The sequence below is a fragment of the Thunnus maccoyii genome, chromosome 12 (assembly GCF_910596095.1).
Source record: "Thunnus maccoyii chromosome 12, fThuMac1.1, whole genome shotgun sequence".
Lineage (NCBI taxonomy): Eukaryota > Metazoa > Chordata > Actinopteri > Scombriformes > Scombridae > Thunnus > Thunnus maccoyii.
In genome coordinates, this window is record NC_056544.1 from 5,494,957 (window position 1) to 5,513,589 (window position 18,633).

The 18,633-nt window shown below is 38.9% G+C and overlaps 1 protein-coding gene across 1 annotated transcript in view; it reads right to left on the reverse strand.

The window, feature by feature from the left end:
• pappa2 (pappalysin 2) overlaps positions 1–18,633 on the reverse strand; it is a gene marked incomplete at its 3' end in the record, with an annotated part of 75,989 nt that overhangs the window by 16,334 nt on the left and 41,022 nt on the right. Inside the window, exons 14-24 of the mRNA XM_042428109.1 lie at positions 17,854–18,050; positions 15,752–15,865; positions 13,600–13,735; positions 13,289–13,463; positions 12,692–12,757; positions 12,509–12,605; positions 8,660–8,837; positions 6,044–6,257; positions 4,315–4,483; positions 3,441–3,573; positions 1,977–2,098 (exon numbers count right to left, since the gene is read on the reverse strand). Coding sequence (XP_042284043.1) covers positions 1,977–2,098; positions 3,441–3,573; positions 4,315–4,483; positions 6,044–6,257; positions 8,660–8,837; positions 12,509–12,605; positions 12,692–12,757; positions 13,289–13,463; positions 13,600–13,735; positions 15,752–15,865; positions 17,854–18,050 — 1,601 coding nt within the window. The remainder of the gene's footprint in view (positions 1–1,976; positions 2,099–3,440; positions 3,574–4,314; positions 4,484–6,043; positions 6,258–8,659; positions 8,838–12,508; positions 12,606–12,691; positions 12,758–13,288; positions 13,464–13,599; positions 13,736–15,751; positions 15,866–17,853; positions 18,051–18,633) is intronic.

Below are 18,633 nucleotides of genomic sequence, written 5' to 3' on the forward strand. Positions count from 1 at the left end.
TGAAAGCAAAGTCATTTATGTGTTTTTGTTCACGAGTGTACTGAAAAATATTTTAAAAAGTGTTTGGGTTTCACATTGATTTTTAAAATTATTACTTAAACTCGAAAGGAGATGTTTTAACAAAAAAAAAAAAAAAGATTTCACTTCTCACTGCGATTTTCTGTAGTCTGTAGAGACAACGTGGTCGATCACTTCAACAGACTGAAGAAAATGATCTTGAAGTCCAGAAAAATAATAAATAACTGGAATTATCCTGCTCCACTAGATGATTTACAGTACATTTGTTGAAGACTCATAAACTGTTATATCATTCACCTTTAAATTGGAATGTGGTGATGATTTATCTCTAATGTACCACAAGATGTGTTAAGGGGGCATAAATCTGTAGGGAAGTCTTGTTAAGCAACTAATAACTGTGTAGTTCATTCCAATTAAAGCTATATGAAAAGGTCGTCCTATCATGCCTGCCACACACTACTAGCTTTAACCTAACAAAGCACAAAAGCTTTGAGAAGTGTTTTTAGTATTCAAAATCAGAACTTCACACTTAGGCTCACAGAGAATCACAAAGTGAGGTTTTATAAGTGTGTTTTGTGTTTGTGAGTAAATCCACTGTGTTTGTATATCAGCTGTTTCACAAATTAGGTGTTTTTGACTTGAACTGGAACTGATCTTAGCGTTGGGCTTATCCATAAAGGTGAGTCAGTCTGGAGCAGTAGCTCAGTTTACTCCATGCTGTTGTTCAGACCACCAGATGTTTGGATGCATTATTCATTCTGATGGGTGTTTTTGTGTAAAAAATCTCAGCGCTGTTTGTCAACGGATCAGCTTTCACAGCGCCCCGGATTGGTCGCATGGCAGCAGGCGAACAAAACAACAACTGTTTTGTGAAACCTGCCAAGACTTTCCAAATGGTAGCAAAACCACAATCCCTTGCTTACTTGCTTATTTAAACCAATCAACTTATCTCATTTTTCACCACATCATGCAACATGAAACAACTTAGAAACAGGTGCAGCCAGTTCTGCAAGCTGATCTGTACAGCACCCCTCCCCTGAGCTCTGTATTTCAATGAACTGAATCAACTGAAGATTGATTAGAAGCATCTTGTGTAACTATATTAATATATTTAATACCAGTTTGTGAGTAAAGCTGGTCTCTAACAAATACAGATTTTGCAAGACTGCTACAGTTATCAAAACTGCATTTATGCTGCCAACAGCAGATATTTTGAATTTTAGATATCCAATATCAGCATAATGCTCATGCCAAAAGGAAAAAATGGACAAAAACCTGATGTTTCTTCAAAAATTACATATTTGGAAAAATCCTCTGAAACAGCATTTAGAACATGATGGGATGGACATATTTTAAAGGAAACTCCTCCAAGTTTCTACAGGTTGATTTAAGGTTGAGAGGTTGATATTTAAAGGATTTTACATGTCATGTCATATATAATGTTTGTCAAGTCTGAGAAAATGACATCACATGAGTAATGTCAGATGAAAGAGACTGCGGTATAGAAAATGTAGGATCTGGCAGTGTTTTTAGAGCTTGAGCCATACAAGGATTAAAGGTCATGCCTCTGCAGCTTCAATTCTGATCATTCATTTTTTTTTTATCCCATCTCCCTAAAGTCTCCCAAATTCTTGGAGAACCTCCTTAGTACCATACTGTCATGAAGAAAAACACTGTGGCTGCTCTTTCTCCTTTTTAAAATATGGAGTGGAGATATGGAGTTTTAAAGCTTTAATTCAGCTTATTAAATGAAAGTTAATCAAACAGTTTACTATATATTTTTAATAACATTACATGTACATCAATGTTAATAATGCATAAGTTAAAGAAAATATATGATGTTTTTGAATTGAGTATTGATAAGTAATAGTACAGTGAAGAAAGAACTGAGCTGACCTTAAATGAACTCAAATAACTGGAGGAAAAACAAACTGAAGTAACCTCCTCAGGCTTCTCACCTGGACTTTGGTGGGCAGCATCCAGTGCTTTAAGGAGTCAGCTGTAGTGCCATTGGGCAGAACCACTGGGTCACGCAGATCCATGTCCAAAGCCACAATGCACGTTGGGTAGCAAACAGCACCTGCAAGGAAGGAGTGAAAAAAAAAAATCAAATAACACTTACCTCTAGTCCTCATTTGCATCTGTTGAATTTATTCATGCGCAAACATTGAGGAGAAAACAGACCACAGAAATTTCAGACCACACCGTCGTCTGTCATCTGTGGCTCGGACTTTTGGCAAGCGTCACTATACAGTGAGAGTGATACTACTGTTTGTCTGTGTTCTTATGAGTATGTCTGTAAGTTCAAGGTTCCCTGGAGTCTCCTCTTGGTATTTAATAACAAATTTTCCTACAGTACCATAAAATATCAGTATAATCCAATGACAGATTGACAAACTCTACACATCAGTTCAAAAACACAGTTTCTGCCTGCTTGCCAGTGTGTGATATCATGAATTATTTTTCAGTTCTACAATGCCAAACAGTTAATGTTCAACAAATATTTGCTCAAGCATGCACTGGTGATTTCATTTAACACCGGGCACTTAAATCATAAAATGCTTCAAAACCTCATTTAGTACAATAATAAGCAGAATTTGTCTTTTGTTCCAGCAGCGGTCAGATTTATTAATGAACACTTTTAGATGTGGTTTAGATCCGTAGCACCTTTCAGCTGCCAATCATGTCTCAGTAGCTTTACGGAGTTATTTATTTGTTGTGTACCGTGAATGCAACGTCTACATTGTTTGCTTCAGCTGGTAATCATGTCTCAAATGGCTTTTTATGGTGCTATGTATTTGTTGTGTACTGTGAATGCGACGTCTATATTGTTTGCTGTCTGTATGAGTTGATTTGGTGGCAAATGAGTTTCTTCTTTGGGGATCGATAAAGCTGTGTAATTTAATCTGATTGGTATTTTCTGTATATTGGGTCAGTAGAGTTTGTTCTCTCTCTGTTTATATATTACAGAGCACTCAGAAAGCACATAAGTATCCCTGCACAATCCTCCAAATTTGTTATTTAAAGAGAAAAGGTGGTGTTATTGACCAACTCTCAATGTGTGGCATCTCTACCCCAATTTACCCTCCCACACTTGACGCCTACTCCTTATTTTGACACAGATTTGTCACACATTTCAAATAATATTTTGTACACTTGAATTTGGACTAGATTTCCTATACTGTTTGCTAGTCAATGACTCAAAATCCAAGTCAAAGACAGCTATTATACAGTGAAGGATGAGTAAAGGGGGAAAAATAAATGTTGACAATTAGATGCCCTACCTCCGTGACTCTCGTCTGACGAGAACTGTGCGCTCAGTGATGACTAATTGTTTGACAGAATTTGGCCCAAAGAGAATATAATCATGAGTGTTTATTCGATGGATTACGCTCTTATCCCTCAAAGACAGCGACTCTCACCGACATCCATCCCCTGATCGCAGCTGTACTCTACGGAGTTGAGATCAGGAGGAGCAGAACAGGATCCCTGGAGCCTGGAACACATGTTGAACTGTGCTGTCCATTTACCGTCCTTAGTGCAGCGAATCACACTCTAGAAACAAACACACATACTGAAATTCATTGTGGTCATCGAGGAAACTATGTGCGGTCAACACGTTTGCTGGACTGTCTTCCCACAACTCAAGAGAAACTGTATAGGAAATAATTTGTTCAATTTCGGTTTAACTGAAACCATAATTTGGTAGTCTATTATTGTTGAGCAGTCACATGGATAAACATGAGGCTCCTGACACGGACAAGTTTTTACAAATGAGTGAGTCAGGAAATTGATAAATGGATTAACGACTTAATTTCTGGATTTAAATGACATCCTACATATAAACACTTTAAATACTTTGTCTCATATTTTTAAACACACATTCTAAATGTAGCCTCAATAAAAAGATGGCATCCAGATATTCTAATCATTGTACACTAGGGACTTAGGAAAGATGGTGGAAGTGCACATTTTTTATACATTTACAATGACAGCTGCTGTAGACGTTTTCCTCACGCATGCATGAGTACTGCCGGATTATCCCAGAAATGATTCCTGTTGAAGTCAAGAGCAATAACACAACAGTAGCACCGCAGCGTGTACTATACATGGCAGTGTGTAAGTGATGCATGACTGCAGCTACAACCTCTGCTACTGTGCATATACTCTTCATAATGGCTATTATTCTGAGCTGAGTGACTTAAATTAAGTCTTGATGGTCACATGACTGTGTTGATAGTCAACTGAAATACTCCTATATGACATGGGGGGATAAAAGGGCATCTGAAATCTTACATTTTCTTTTGTGTTTGGGCACCGTAGGGTACAGATGCTGTCGTAGTACAGGCCATTGGTGCAGGTATACATGCCCTGGAATACGTCAGGTAGAGCTGGGCAGGATATCGGCTCACAGCCAGTTTCCTCCCACTGTCCCCCCTCCAGGCACTCCAACTTGAAGTATTTCCTAGAGACAGCAGGAACATATGAAAACAAAACATTATTTCTATGTCTAAGTAGCACCACCTTTTTAGGAGTTTAAGTGCATTTGAGGTTTTTTTTGTTTCTGTGTGGATTGTCATGAACATATGATTGTTTTCCCTTGTCGTCTTCTTTCTTTTCTTTTGCATGTCCTCTCTGCGTTGTAAAGCAATGGATCTACTGTATCTACTGTATGTACATACACACACACACACACATATATAGACACATTCTATAGCCCATTTTACTTTTACTGTTTCAATAACAAAAAACATACTGAGCGCAGAGGACTGCCCACTCTACAGTAAAAGAGATCTCCAGTGTGGGGCATGTAGTGTGTAAATGCAACAGTATGTGTTATAACATAAATTTACGTGGGTACATGTGTCAAACGTAAGAGTAAAAAAGCCTGTTTAAAGTCCTTTAATAGCTGCTGCTGTTCACTCTCACATGTTGGACTAATAAAGCATCAGGGGTTATTAAAATGTTTACACATTTGTTTGAGAAAGCTTGACTCATAAAGATACCCAGCTGCAAATGGATCTCTACATAAAATAGTTTTTCACCTCATTGGATGGAAATTTAATATAATACAAAACCATAAATGTATATTTTACTGGTTTTATGATAGTAAAACTCAGCTTGTGAGATATTTGATATGTTGCATTTTAATCACAATGCATGACAGTACAATGAAGAGAATACTACATATATTATACATGAACTCAATAACGTGATTGCTACCAATACACACTGTAATGTGTGAAGAGAGATAGCTGACTTCATCTAAAGCAGGGTATAAACTCACCCCAGAGGCTGTGTCTCCTCCTAACGGGAAACCCTCATCTCATTAACAACATGTGAACTGTGTTCAGTAATGAGCAGTTGCCCAATGAATACAATTGGCAAAGTCATGACGAGGCCCAGTTAGCAGCGGTACAAATTTTATTGGACCCTAATGTGAGCTTGTTACAAAACTGAATATAGTTTTGCAGATGATGGACTGAAAAATGCCTCTTTAAACTGCACCCATTGATATTTAAAGCTTTGCCCTAGAGGGTTTGGGTGTACATGTGATGCATTTTTATACTGTTGCATAAGATATCTAAATCAAAGATCCTAATTTTATTAAGCAGTGCGTAATGGGAATCTTGTAAAATAAAGGAAAAGAAGGAATTTCCTCCATTACGCAGGGAGGCATGGATGATAAAACACTGCATTTACTTTGGTCTTTTGTCTACGCAGACATACTAGTCTTTAAAGGAATTGCACAACCAACAGTACATAGTTATAGTCAATTGTTGTTGCAGTTTTTTGTGTCCTTATTGAACATAAAAAAGTTATATGCCTGAAATAATTAATGTCTTGATAATTTGAGGTGTAAGTCTCCAAATAACTCAGAAACCACAGGAAATGAAATATAACTACTGTTTTCAATACATAAATATTTCATGTTAGTGATGCCAGTGTGAATGCCCCACAAAACCCTTGCAGCAGTAGTGCTATTCACTGTCCACTGAGCTGACAAAGATCCCAAAACACTTACCTTGGTGTCTTCTTTTTGAGGCTCCCTATTACATAGAAGCCTGGGTTGCATTTGTAACGGCAGACAGAACCAACATCATGCCCTGAGGCCCTGCAGTCTGCTGTTAGCAGCTTGGCAGTGGGTATGTTTGGAACCTCTGGACACTCTATTTTGCAGTAGGCCTCCGGGAAAGACCACAGCCCGTCCTCCAAACACACCAAACTGTCACTGTCACCTGAAAAGAGGAGAGGAGAGGGTTGCATGATGTCTACTTTTCTTACATTAAAGTGAAACTGTCACTGAACAGTGGCCCCTGTGGCCACATGTGGTAATTACAGGATAGTGTTTGATTTCCCAAGTTTCTTTACAGACATCATCACTGGGGAACATGAGTGAGAGTGAGTGGAATGGAAAAAAGCCAGGACACAACAAAAATGTCTGATGAGCTACATTATGTTAACTTCTTTATAAAATATGTAGAGAGAGTCTGCAAACTGCTCATATCAGACCAGGTAAGGCTGAAAAACTTGAACAAATGTTGAATTGAAGGGTTTGTTTTACTGCTTATGAATTCAACATTTCATTTGTGAGAGGAAGATTTCTTCTTTCAATAGTTATAGGCTTGCTTTAAAACATACATCTATAATTATTACAGGTTCTGCACTATACAGCTAAAACACAAAGAAGTACATAGGAGCACAAATAGGTCAACATCATGGATTCATTTCTGTCCCAGAGAACATTCTGCTTTTATTTCATGGCTCTGTCTTGTGCAGTTATGTGAAGAAGAATGATGAAGAAGATGACTTCTATGTTGCCCAAAGCTAATATTTTCTATGCCTGTATGGCCCCACATGAAGCATTAGCGTTGGTATGTGTGGAGAATCATAACACCCTAAACCCTTCACAAATTTTATTGGGTCTATAAAATGTAATGAATCTTTAACATGGCATCACATTTTTATAAGCTATTTAAACATTGTGCTCGTGTTGTGATTATCAAAATCCATTACAGCTGTACTGGTGTGTAATGAATATATTCTTGTGAACTGTGCTTTCGATGGTGAGTGATGCATGATGGCCTTCAAACATATTTCACCAAACCAGAAACCACAAATAGAATTATTTCTGTGCAATCTGTGTTTAGATCATGAATACACGGGTCTTACTGCTGACTCTACAACGACATTCGAGCTTTAACTGTGGCTTTCCGACCACAAACATAAGTGTGTGGACATCACGCTTGTTCCATCTAATCACTTCAAGAAGCATTTACTACATTGCGTAACTCGCATTACTAAAGAGGAGTAATGCGTTTTTTACTTTTGTCACAAAAACACACACACAAAAATTTGTACTTTTGCCACAAATTTGTGTGTGTGCGGTGGTACTCCTAATTATGGGTGCCACAGGCAATATTTGTACTGACTGGTTATGATGCAAGCAGTGTTTTTAAAAACATTGTGGACATCTGAGTAAAGGGAAACTGTACTTTCTCTCTGTGTGTGTGTGTGTGTGTGTGTGTGTAGCCATGTAGATGTTTCTATCAGTGTTCAACCTGGATTTCAATGACTGTAACAGTAACATTTTAAAGGCCATAAAGCTGAATAAGAAAGCACTATGTGGAGTAAGCCTCATTGAGTGAAGACATGGTTGTGATTTTGTAAATGGCATTTCCACTGTGATTTTATTGCAACACAGTAGATTAATTCCTCTTGTCTGAGCTGTTTTTTCAATTAATTTGTTTTAAACAAACACTGTCTGTAACTATAACAGGATGCGCACTGTAAAAAAACAGGCATCCAATTTTAAACCATAATTGTGTAAAGTCAAGTTTAATGTTTATTTTATTTTATGGACTGTGGTGACTGGAAGAATCTTGCTGTAGTTTGTCTGTTCTCTGGACTGGGCCTGTGACTGTCAGACGGTGTGTCTTGAGGTAGCAGCGAAGAACATTAGTTATTGGTTGAAAGGTATATTTTATAGAGGAAATCGCAGAGAAACAATGCAGAAAATATGACAGCCACTCACTGTCTCATCTTGGCTCTCATAGCGTTTATAGACAGCCAACTGTTATGCTTTGATGCCATCGCAAGTAGGGATGGATTAACTTTGCGGTCCAAATTTTAAAGTCTCCAGAGGGTTTTGCTGTTCTGTTTGGTATCTAAAAGGAGAGGATGAGCCTAAAATGTACGTCAAAACTAATTTAGATTTTCTTTAGTCTTTAAAGGGTTTAACTATGGCATCAGTCATTCAGTATTGTGAATAAGTGTGAGAAACTCAAAGTATTGCCTCAAGTAATGTACTTCAAATTGAAAATCACTGTTCAGTTTCATTGTAACTCATTAAATTTTGCTTTAACTCATTGGTAAAAGCAGACAATGACAGATCAAGACTGTGTCAGAAAACCATTATAGTTGCAGTGTGAAGGATGTTTGCCATTGCTGTTACATTCATTTGTGTTTTACAGAGATGTTGCTAGTTGTATCATAATTTTGAGGCAGTAAGTCATTTTTTGAAATATTTCCATGGTTAATGTGATACTGGTGCTATGAAGTGTCACCACATACTTCATAGAGCAGATGTTTGTTCATCCATTGAACAAAAAATATGTGAACAGACACATCTGTGGTTTACCTTGTAGTATGGCTGGTGATCCACAGGTGAAGGAACACTGTTTACCAAAGGTGGTTCCCGAGGGGCAGCTGAATATGGCATGGTAGACATGAGCCTGATCAGGCAGGCCGCAGTCTACAGGCTGACAGCTAACTACACGATCCCATGATCCATGGAAACACTCCAGCGCTGTCTGTCTCTGAAGGAATAGAGGGAACAAGCGTGAGAGAGAAAGAGACAGAGTTTAAGGGAAGCGGAGGGGGATTTTGCTTTGTGACAATGAAAGGATGCATTCCCAAGTGTGCGCGATCATGGGAGTATCCTCGCAGTGGATGTGTCATTTATTATGTGTACAATTCCCAAATTAAAAAAGGACAAACTGACTATTGTCAACAATCTACAAAAGCGTCACGTAACAACAAATTAAAAACTTGATGTTTTCAATAAAGATTTAAATAGAAATGGGGGAATAACTTGCCAACAAACCCTTCAAACATGCTTGTAAGAGCTGAGGATTCAGAAAAACACACTGCCTGTCTTTTTAAATCTTTTTGATGATCTAGAAAATCATCAATGGTATCAATTAAATTGGAGCTTTTGCACAAGTTCAGTCAGGAAGTCAGGAGGAATCTTTTGCATGCTCAGTTTTATTTCTAAAACCATCTGTCATTCCCATCCCTCACGCATGCTCACTCATAATTTCCTTGCTGTCATTGCTGAGGGTGTCAATTGAGACATCAGCTGTTCACATCAGCTGGTCACATCTAACCAATAGCATGGTGACACATCTTCATTGTCAGCCTATCATGTTGCGGCTGTCTTATGTTTTCTCCCTCTCTGCCTTAGTGCTGTCATGCATGCGTCCTGCATACCTACTTCTCACACGCTTGCTTGCTGCATTTGTTGCTGCTGCTCACGTAATAGCGTTTCAAAATCAACTTGTTGCATATCGCAATGGTTTGGGATCGGCTTTAAAAGTGTTCGTTCCTCGGGAGATATGGCAGGGATCATCGCTTTGTCACTGAACTAAGTTTGCTGCTGTGCTCACATGCATGTTTATCCAAATGCAGCCTGTATGTTAAACCTCTGTTCAGTCAGTTCTTGCCGCTATCTGCTGCTGTGGGGGAGCAGCGGGGTCTTCAGTGCGAGCGTTTCACTGTCAGTGGAAACTGAGAGCGTGTAAATATTAAATATTTGTGTGTTCTGGTACTTGGATTTAACAAGCAGGTTTCGTAGGCTGCACTGCTGTCTGTTATCAAACTTTAATATCCTCCCTCTTCAAGCAGCAACTGTTTAGCCAGCACTGACTGCACTTTCATTGGTAAAATGTAGTAAAGTCACCATGGCAGATAACATCAGCTGTTGCTAATTAATGTTATATAATCACTTAAGCTCTAAAAAAGTTTACTGTGTCATGCTCATTATCACATTTCATCTCTTAGCAGATATTCTGTCTTTATTTGATTAACTGAGACCTGTTTTATTCCAACTTGGTAAATAAGTAGCTCAGGTAGTTCAGGTCATTGCTAAACATTAGTCATTGCTGGCTGAGCTCAGCTTTTTAGCTATTGAGGTCATTGATGACCATTACCCATTGCTGGTTATGTTTTGTTTGTGTCTATTCATTTACAGTACACTGTTGACTTCTTACATATGGAGATATATTCACTAAGCTCTATATTCCTCGGTGTCATGCTCATTTTGTATGTTTCATCTCTTGGCAGATTATTACCTGTTTTATTCCTGCATGATAAGTAAGCATCATTGGGGGAAAATATTAGGCGGTGTTATTGATATTTAGTGGCACTCTATAATTACTGATGTTCAGGTCACTACTGACCTCTTTTGGCAGGTCAATCATTGCTGAATTTCAGGACTTCAATGTCTTATTATGAATGAATGAAAATTCATAATTACCACATGGGAAATTCACTCATTTCAGCACTTCAAAAATAGTGGGTTTTTACAAATATTTATTTTGTACAAATATTTTTAAAATTATTTGTTTTTTCAGGAGGAAAAAAAAACATGTCAAATAACAGTGTGCAAGTCGGTTACATCTCTATCTCAGTCTCGCTCCTCTGCTACTGTGTTACCTCTATTAGCAGCTCTCACTGAGGGGAGTCACATCCACCTGCTGCATGACGCACATTTCCTTATTTGGACATCACTACCGGAGTTGGGGATGTTCCCCAGAGATAAAGCTGAGCTACTGACATGTGCAAAGTGCTCTCGAGGGACTCTCCATAACCTGTTGTTCCCCTTCTCCTTTCCACAAAGTGAGGTTGTAAAAAACAATTCAATGTCCTAAAATTCAAAGTGTAATAAAAACAAAAACAGAATTTTTACGCCTATTTCCACTTTTATTCGAACAAATACAAATAATTCTGCTGCCTCAACAAATACAGATACAAATACAAATACTGGGCTCTCTGCACATCCCTACTCTATACGCACCTATCTCATACTCTGATGTGACCTGCAGTGGTAATGCTCACATGGTGTGTAGCATTGTTCTAAAATATTGCACTGGAAAATGGTGAATTGTACAAAGCATGACGGTATAACGTTAAGTCTATGTTCAAGGTGTAACATAAGACAACATGAAGTTAACATTGCTGGCTAAAGTCTACATATTGCAAGCTAGTCACTGCTGACCTCTAGCCATTGCTAGCTAAGCCCAAAAATGTGTAGCTGTCCAGGCCAGTGCTAACATTGTCATTACTGTGTGGTTTTGTTTCTTTCTATTCATTTATGGTACACCATTGATTCTAATCGCTTAAGCTTAAGCTTAAAAAAAAAAATCCTGCGCCATGCTCATCATTATGTTTCATCTCTAAGCAGATTATGCAGCTTTGTATGATTTAATTGCAAGCTGTTTCATCCCTGCTTGGTTAATAAACATTTTTTGGTGGGGGGGTATTAGGCTGTGTTTTCTCTGGGACTTACGCCCCTTGTTTTGGGGGATTTATCTTGCTGCTGCTCAGGACTGATGTCCCTCGATTCAAAATCTCCCTGCAGAGTCTAAGCGCCAAAGACTTTTGACAAGACTTAATCGACAATATCATCTGTATAATCACTTCTTTTTGTTTCATTCACTTGTCTCTCCTGATTGAACTGTTATTCATAGTTGACAGAATAAGTAACCACAAATTGCAAAAACTAATCATAATAGTGATTTGTAAAATTGCAAAACTGCACTACCTAAAGAATCCATCTAATAAGGTGTTTTTTTTGCTGATTCCCATCCCTAGATTCAAACCTCTGTTTCAACCCTGTAGAGGCTCCTTCAGTAGAGATTTGTTCCCTCTTGCATGTCTTATTTTATATCTTGCCCATATGATTCTTAAAATTCAGTTTTTTAATTAGGTGGACACTTCCTTGGACTTCTCCTTTGACAGGCAGTGTCATCTGTAAAACTGAGCACAAACTGAGGACATAAAATCTGTTTGGTTTCCCTCATCATTCACAGAAGATGTAATTGCATTACCCAAGTTTTTGGAGGAAAAAGAGGATGCAACCACAAATGTTGATTGAGTTAAAGAAAACAAAATGTTACAAATAGTCGAACAAATTGATCTAGTACTTTAGAAATTATTAGAAGCCTCATGTCTGTCATTGTCTTTCTCACAAGACCTTGATACTCACACTCTTAAGTGCAACATACACCAAAGTGAGTTGTCTGTGTGTTGCACTTTAAATCTGTTAGATTAAATATAAATATATGCATAATGGGATTGTATATACCATAGTAGGATTGAATTGTATCAATGGTATCTATACAGATAAACAGAGGATAACTTAACATTGAAAGGACATTGTATGATGTTTTTTTCAACAGTGCAATACATGATACATCACTCAGCGTACCTTGTGGGGTGGAATTCCCCGGCCGTTGACGACAGTTATACTGAAACCACGGTGACACTGAACAGAGCAGTGAGAGGACTCCCCTCCTCCTGTACACCTACAGAGACACACCAACATATAGATTCTTCTGCTTGTTGTTTCAGCTGTCCGCTTATTTCAGTGATTCATTACAAAAGGGCCTACCTGACAGAGGCGTGCTCTATCTGGGGAGGATTGCAGGTTTCCGTCTGACACGGCTGCCGCAAACAGCTATTGCATGGATGCAGGGAGGGAAGGAAGGAGAGGGATGAGAGGCAGAGAAAGCAACTTAGAATCCTAAACTGAGCTAGGTTTGCTAATTCAATTACTGCAAGTTTTTGGGAGGCTGTCAGTTTGGTAATTTACCTGTTTTGTGAGTTCAACAAGATTTTATTAATCCCTTACATAAAAATGCCAAGCCTGAAAATGTTTTATTTTTACTTGCATGTAGTACTGAAGCCAATATTCTAAAAGGTTTGCTGTTAATAACAAATGTGTCAAACTCCCAAAGACTTGACATGTTCACTTTATAAGTAACTTTATCTCACTGAAGTGAGATTAGATTCAGATATTTTCTTAATTCAAATGAGAATATTCAATGTCTGCATTCAACATTATGGGATGTGTGTGTATGTGCAGTGCTATAACTATGATCCCCTTTTCATGTGCTATATAAATGGGTTGCATATGTGTGTGTGTGTGCAAGCATGCGTGTGTGTGGTAAGTAGGTAGTTGTGGGAGAGCCCACCCTCTGATGCGCACCCGGTCAGGGCGAAGGTGCTGAAGTGGCAGGAGGTCCTCAGGGTGATGCCCCCTACTGCCACAGTGGGGGAGGAGAAAAGGAGGATGACAGAGGTCGTGAGGAAGAAGGGTCGAGAGAGGTCATGAGTCACGTTCACCACCAACGGGTTCCGAAGGCATGAGAGGTCATGTGTGCCTTGGGAGATGGAAGGGTGTCATACTTTGATTTGCTTCATTGGGTGCTTTCTAGTCTTAATCATAGAGCATTTCCCGATTTTACTTTAAAAATGCACTAAGACAAATACATACAAATGAATAAAAGTTATAAGTACCTAGTGAGTGGTTCCTGCCAGTAATATCAGAGAGGAGGATGGTGGCTGTCCTCCGACACTGCTCCCCAGACCACGACCCGTCTGAAGCCAAATACACCATCACAGAGGCTGCCACTCCAGGACGGTCAAATCCCACCTAGATCAACGAAAAAAAGAATGAAAAATATAAGTCTGATGCTATGAAAAGACATTTTGACTTGTCAAAGCAAGATAAGTACTAAAAAAAGTACTGTGAGAATAGTATGTTGTCATAGTTGATTTCTAGTATACATCCATCAGTGTGTCGCTGTGAGTAAAAATGTGTGCATTCTTGCATTATATTGTAGTATCACATGTCAGTCTGCAGTCCACCCCAGGAGTCAGCAGTGACAAGAATTGGGCATTACGAACTAGGAAAACGAGGAATTTCACACGAATAAATGGAAATTTTAAGACACAAACAAGCCAGACGCAGGTCAGTCAGGGTGGCCACTGAGTATTTAGTGTTTAATTGTTAAAATAATTTAACTGTTTTAATTTTTTATTGTGTGTAAATGAACAGAATCCTGCATGACTGCTGTGATTCCAAACTGACCCTGGCCTCTGTTCTCCGTGACATAACTGCAGCATTTTACAGCCACCTGTCAAGCCTACAGACTGTGAGTGTTTCATATTCAAAAGACAGATTTTGGGAAGAATGTCGCTGTATAGAAATCTTAAAGACCTTTCAGAAAATGAGAAAGGGCTTCCAAATGAAGAAGTAGACCTGTTAAATGAGACAGATGCCTTCGATGGATATGACAGGATGGCTGAGGAACGCTTTTCAGGTAGCGCGAGACTAGATATTTAAGGAGAGGGAGGCCTTTCAGAGACAGAGAGAACACTTCAAGGAAAAAGAGGTGTTTCAGGGAGAGCTGGCAGATACGGGTGTTATAATGAAGGCCTTTCAGACGGTGAAAGAGTCTTTAGGGAGAAGGCGGCCTTCCAGAGAGAGGTTGCGGAGATGTGCCTGATAAAGAGGACGTCCATAAAAGAAGCAGGGGATGGAAAGATGAGTCATTCAACAAAAACTGTGGAAATGATGAGAGAGAGAGAAAAAAATGAATGAGTATGTGCGAGGAAGGAAAGAGGCGAACTCAGGGCTATAAAGGACCCTATAATGTAGAGCATGACGGACAAGGCTGTGAAGCTATCAGTCAAATCAACAGCTAGCCTACGCTTAGTCTGGACCTGCGGAGTTGATTGTGGGAACTGTGGCTGTGGAAAGATTAAATAATACAAAACTACTAAATATGAGAACCAGACACAGGTCTGGAATGGAGAGCCAGGTCCAAATACAGTGCAGTACACAAAGCAGGACATCTACGTGAAGCACTGTTGGCTGGAAAATGTTGGAGCTGCAAAGATAAGCAAGGCAATTAGGCATGAGAATCGTTTTAACTGCAGCTGCTACATTGCAATTTACTGTCACCGCTAGCTTTGACAACAAACACAAATGTTATTCATTTCAAACATTGCTTTTTAATCGCAAATAAACAATTAGTTAATGATATTTCATGTCTGAGAATCATTTTTAATGATTAACAACATAGCAGGTAATTCATCTTTTTTGTAGCTATTTTTCTGGAGCCATAATATTTATAAATGATGTGTTCATGGTGAGTAAGTGATCTATGTATGATTACAAAATTATTATTATTCCTTCAAATGCCAGTATTTTAATAACTTATGAACCTTTTAAATGTTTAATTATGAATGATGAGTTAATTATACAACACTTTGTCTTAGTAAACTAGTAATGATCATTATTGAGTGATTTCTATGATTAGTACCCTTGCAGTCAAAAATAAAAGCACAAATGTAAATAAAGAATAAGTAGAGGGTTAGTCATGATTTTGTAATCATCTACAGACCATTAGTACTGAAAATTCACAGTTGACCTTAAAAATTAGTAATTATGGTCACCAATGCATTGTATCAATCATGCAGTTGTTAGAAAGTAAGGAATGTGTGCGTGTGTTGGGGAATGAGCCAGTAGTCTGTGTGCAAGGCCTTTCAGTCCCAATTTATAAAGTATTGGAAAGTGTTGGAAGCTGTTGAAAACAGAGTAGCCACCCACAGTCGTTCAGTGGAGGAGAAAACAGATACAGTATGTGCACACACACACACGTACCCTCAGCCAAAACGAATGTTCCAGGTCATTATTTGCGTCGGACAGGGCCGTACAAGGGAACCAAGCGTCGGTGGGAGGGTTGTCACTCACCTCCAGGAGCTGGTACCTGCAAAGCTTCACAGACAAGACGGGAAATACACAATGCTATGCAATGAATAATAATAATAATAAGTAATCTACACTCTGTGCTCAAATAGTCTTTAACATGAAAACATGTGAAATATATTTTCCAGATTACGGGAAATAAGTGGAAAGTAAGGGCATTGTTGTTAGGGATGGTGGGTGGGCATGGAGATTTTCCAGGTTCTATTCTCATCTCATCTACCAATGTTTCTTCTGCATGAGTGTGAGTTTACATCTTTTAAGTGCCCGTCCACTTAAAAATGTGTTTTGCTTAGAGTATTTATTCTGCTAAAGGAGGAAAGTTTCTCTGTGCTTAGTTCAAATCTCAGTTTGAGACGTGTTTATACAAGTATGATTTGTGACATCACAACTAGTTTGGAAGCAGTCTGGAGTGATATATTCCTCAAACCATGACCAAATTATTACCTCGATGTTTTATTACATTATCACATGATTTACACATATTATACTTTATGGTGGAACAATGCTATATTGTACTAATTACATAAATTATATTTCGTGCCTTGAAAAGAACCCAAACTCTCTGGTACTGAAACGTTCAACGGACCATGCTGACTTCATTTAAGACTCTTTGATCTGTTTTGTTTATTGCACCTTTCCTCATACAGACAGTGTAGCATGAAAAAATGCCAGGAGGTTTGCCAGTTTTGAGATGCTGGAACCAGTGTGTCAGACACCAACAATCCTCCCTTGATAAAAGTGGCTTAAATCATGTTCCTTGCCCAGCCGAGCAGAACTTGCCTAACCCCGCATCTCTGTTGTTTCTTCTTCATTTGTACGTGACCTTCTGTTAACAGGAACAAGGTTGACGTGAGCACACTTGTGACATGATTTGGCATATCGGCAATGATGGACCTGAGAGGCCTCATGTGATTACATTTTATGGGAGATGTCAGAGCTGGATAATGATTGATGTATTTTCTACTACAGTTGTAAAAAGAAAGGAGGGAGTTACGCTGTGTTCAAAGTTGTTGTGCTGTCTGTCATAGTAGGTTGTGCCAAAAAAAAAAGTTATGTGCAAAGCCCTCCCTCCTCAGGTTTGTCTTTACCAGTCACTGCTCAACCGCGTTTTAATCAATAATGTGCTGCCTCATTACAGGTCACTGCAACCTGAAAAGTTTTGTTACCCTCTGTTACCCCCTCTTTTTTCATTTTTGTCTGGTATGTAAATACAAGGCTCTTTCTAATACAAGGGCTTTTGAGTCACTAAATTAAAACAATGTTGGTGTGCAGCACTCCAGTCAGTGCAAGGACAAATTATGCTCCATCTTGAATTTTAGACGTATTGTATTAATTATTAATGGAACTTAATACATCTGCAATCCATTAGAATGTGTGTTTTTGTTACTTTGTATACACCTGTTTGTCTGGTTTATAACATTTGGTTTTCACCATCAGAAGTTTTATTAGCCCCATATTTCTGAAATTGACTTTTCACTTAAATAGCCAGTCAGGACCATGATTTGTACAGTACCTAATACAGAGTATGATGGTTCAGCATCAGGGCTAGCACAGCTCTGCATATCTAGAGTCTTTCTGTCTCTTGATATACACCAGTAGAGATGTGAAGTAGCAGGCTGTGTTGGTAGAAGATAATGTGTAATGTGAGTGAGAGAAAACTTTCAAATGGTCCATCTTCCAGGCTCTGAATATTCCATCATAGGAGGATTTAGTCATCTGGTCAAGATTTTGAGAATTTAAGCAGAACTTGTTTTTTTTTTTTTTTTGTGGTCAGGTTCAGGACGGGGCCTCAATGAATTGGACCAAACTGTGACCAAAATTTAAGGCCTACAACCCAGACAAAAATGGTACAGAGATTAATACATCTTCAAATCTGCTGAATCGACCAAGTTGTTTAAAAATGCAGCCAGCTGCTCACATTTTTGCCCCATAATTGCCACAACGGTCTTATCGTCATCTGGAAGTCCTTTATGTGCCCTGTGGTTCATACTTCATACCTTGGTGAGTGATGGCTCGCCGGTGGCAGCGTCGGCAGGGCAGAGGTTGGGGTCCTGGTGAGAAGCTGTGGCGGTGGATGCCCACTGGTCTATGTAGCCCAGTGGTGTGAAATAACCACAGTCCTGAACACTGGAGCCCCGCTCAAACTCCTCACAGACACCGTCACCGTCAAAAACATAACACTGACTGGGTTCACCTTTGGAAGACGGAGAAGAGAATGAGAGAGGAGGATTTATGAAAGAATATAAAGCCTGGTTTCTTAATCTGGCAGGGTAAACACTCATCCCCCACTGTTAGACTCCCATCCAAATCTCTTTGTCAGTGAACCAAATCTGAGCAAATCTATTCTGTATTTTCGTTGGCCACTTTTAATGTTAGCCCTGTCAACTCAACCATATCAGACTCTCTGTGCTGTCAACGGACTGTAAATGATGGTAAGAAATGAACTTTGACTTCAATTAATTATTTGGGATCACAACAATTTTGTAATGTTAATAGGCAGGAAGAGAACCTAATATGTGCCTTGGCCAGTTAGTTTGATCCCACAAGCACCTCAACAGGCCATGGGTATCTATAAGTCACCTGGTGAAAACAGCCGCATTATGTGATACAAAGAACTGTCAAAGCAATGCTCAAAACTCGTTCCAAGTCTAGCGGAAAGAAAAAAAACAGTGACATGCAGGAAAGTATTTATTTCGCTATTAGTGGGTCTTTTTTATCTATTCAGTTCAGCTTTTATCAACTTTCAAGAATTCAATTACATTAAGCAGGGGACAAAA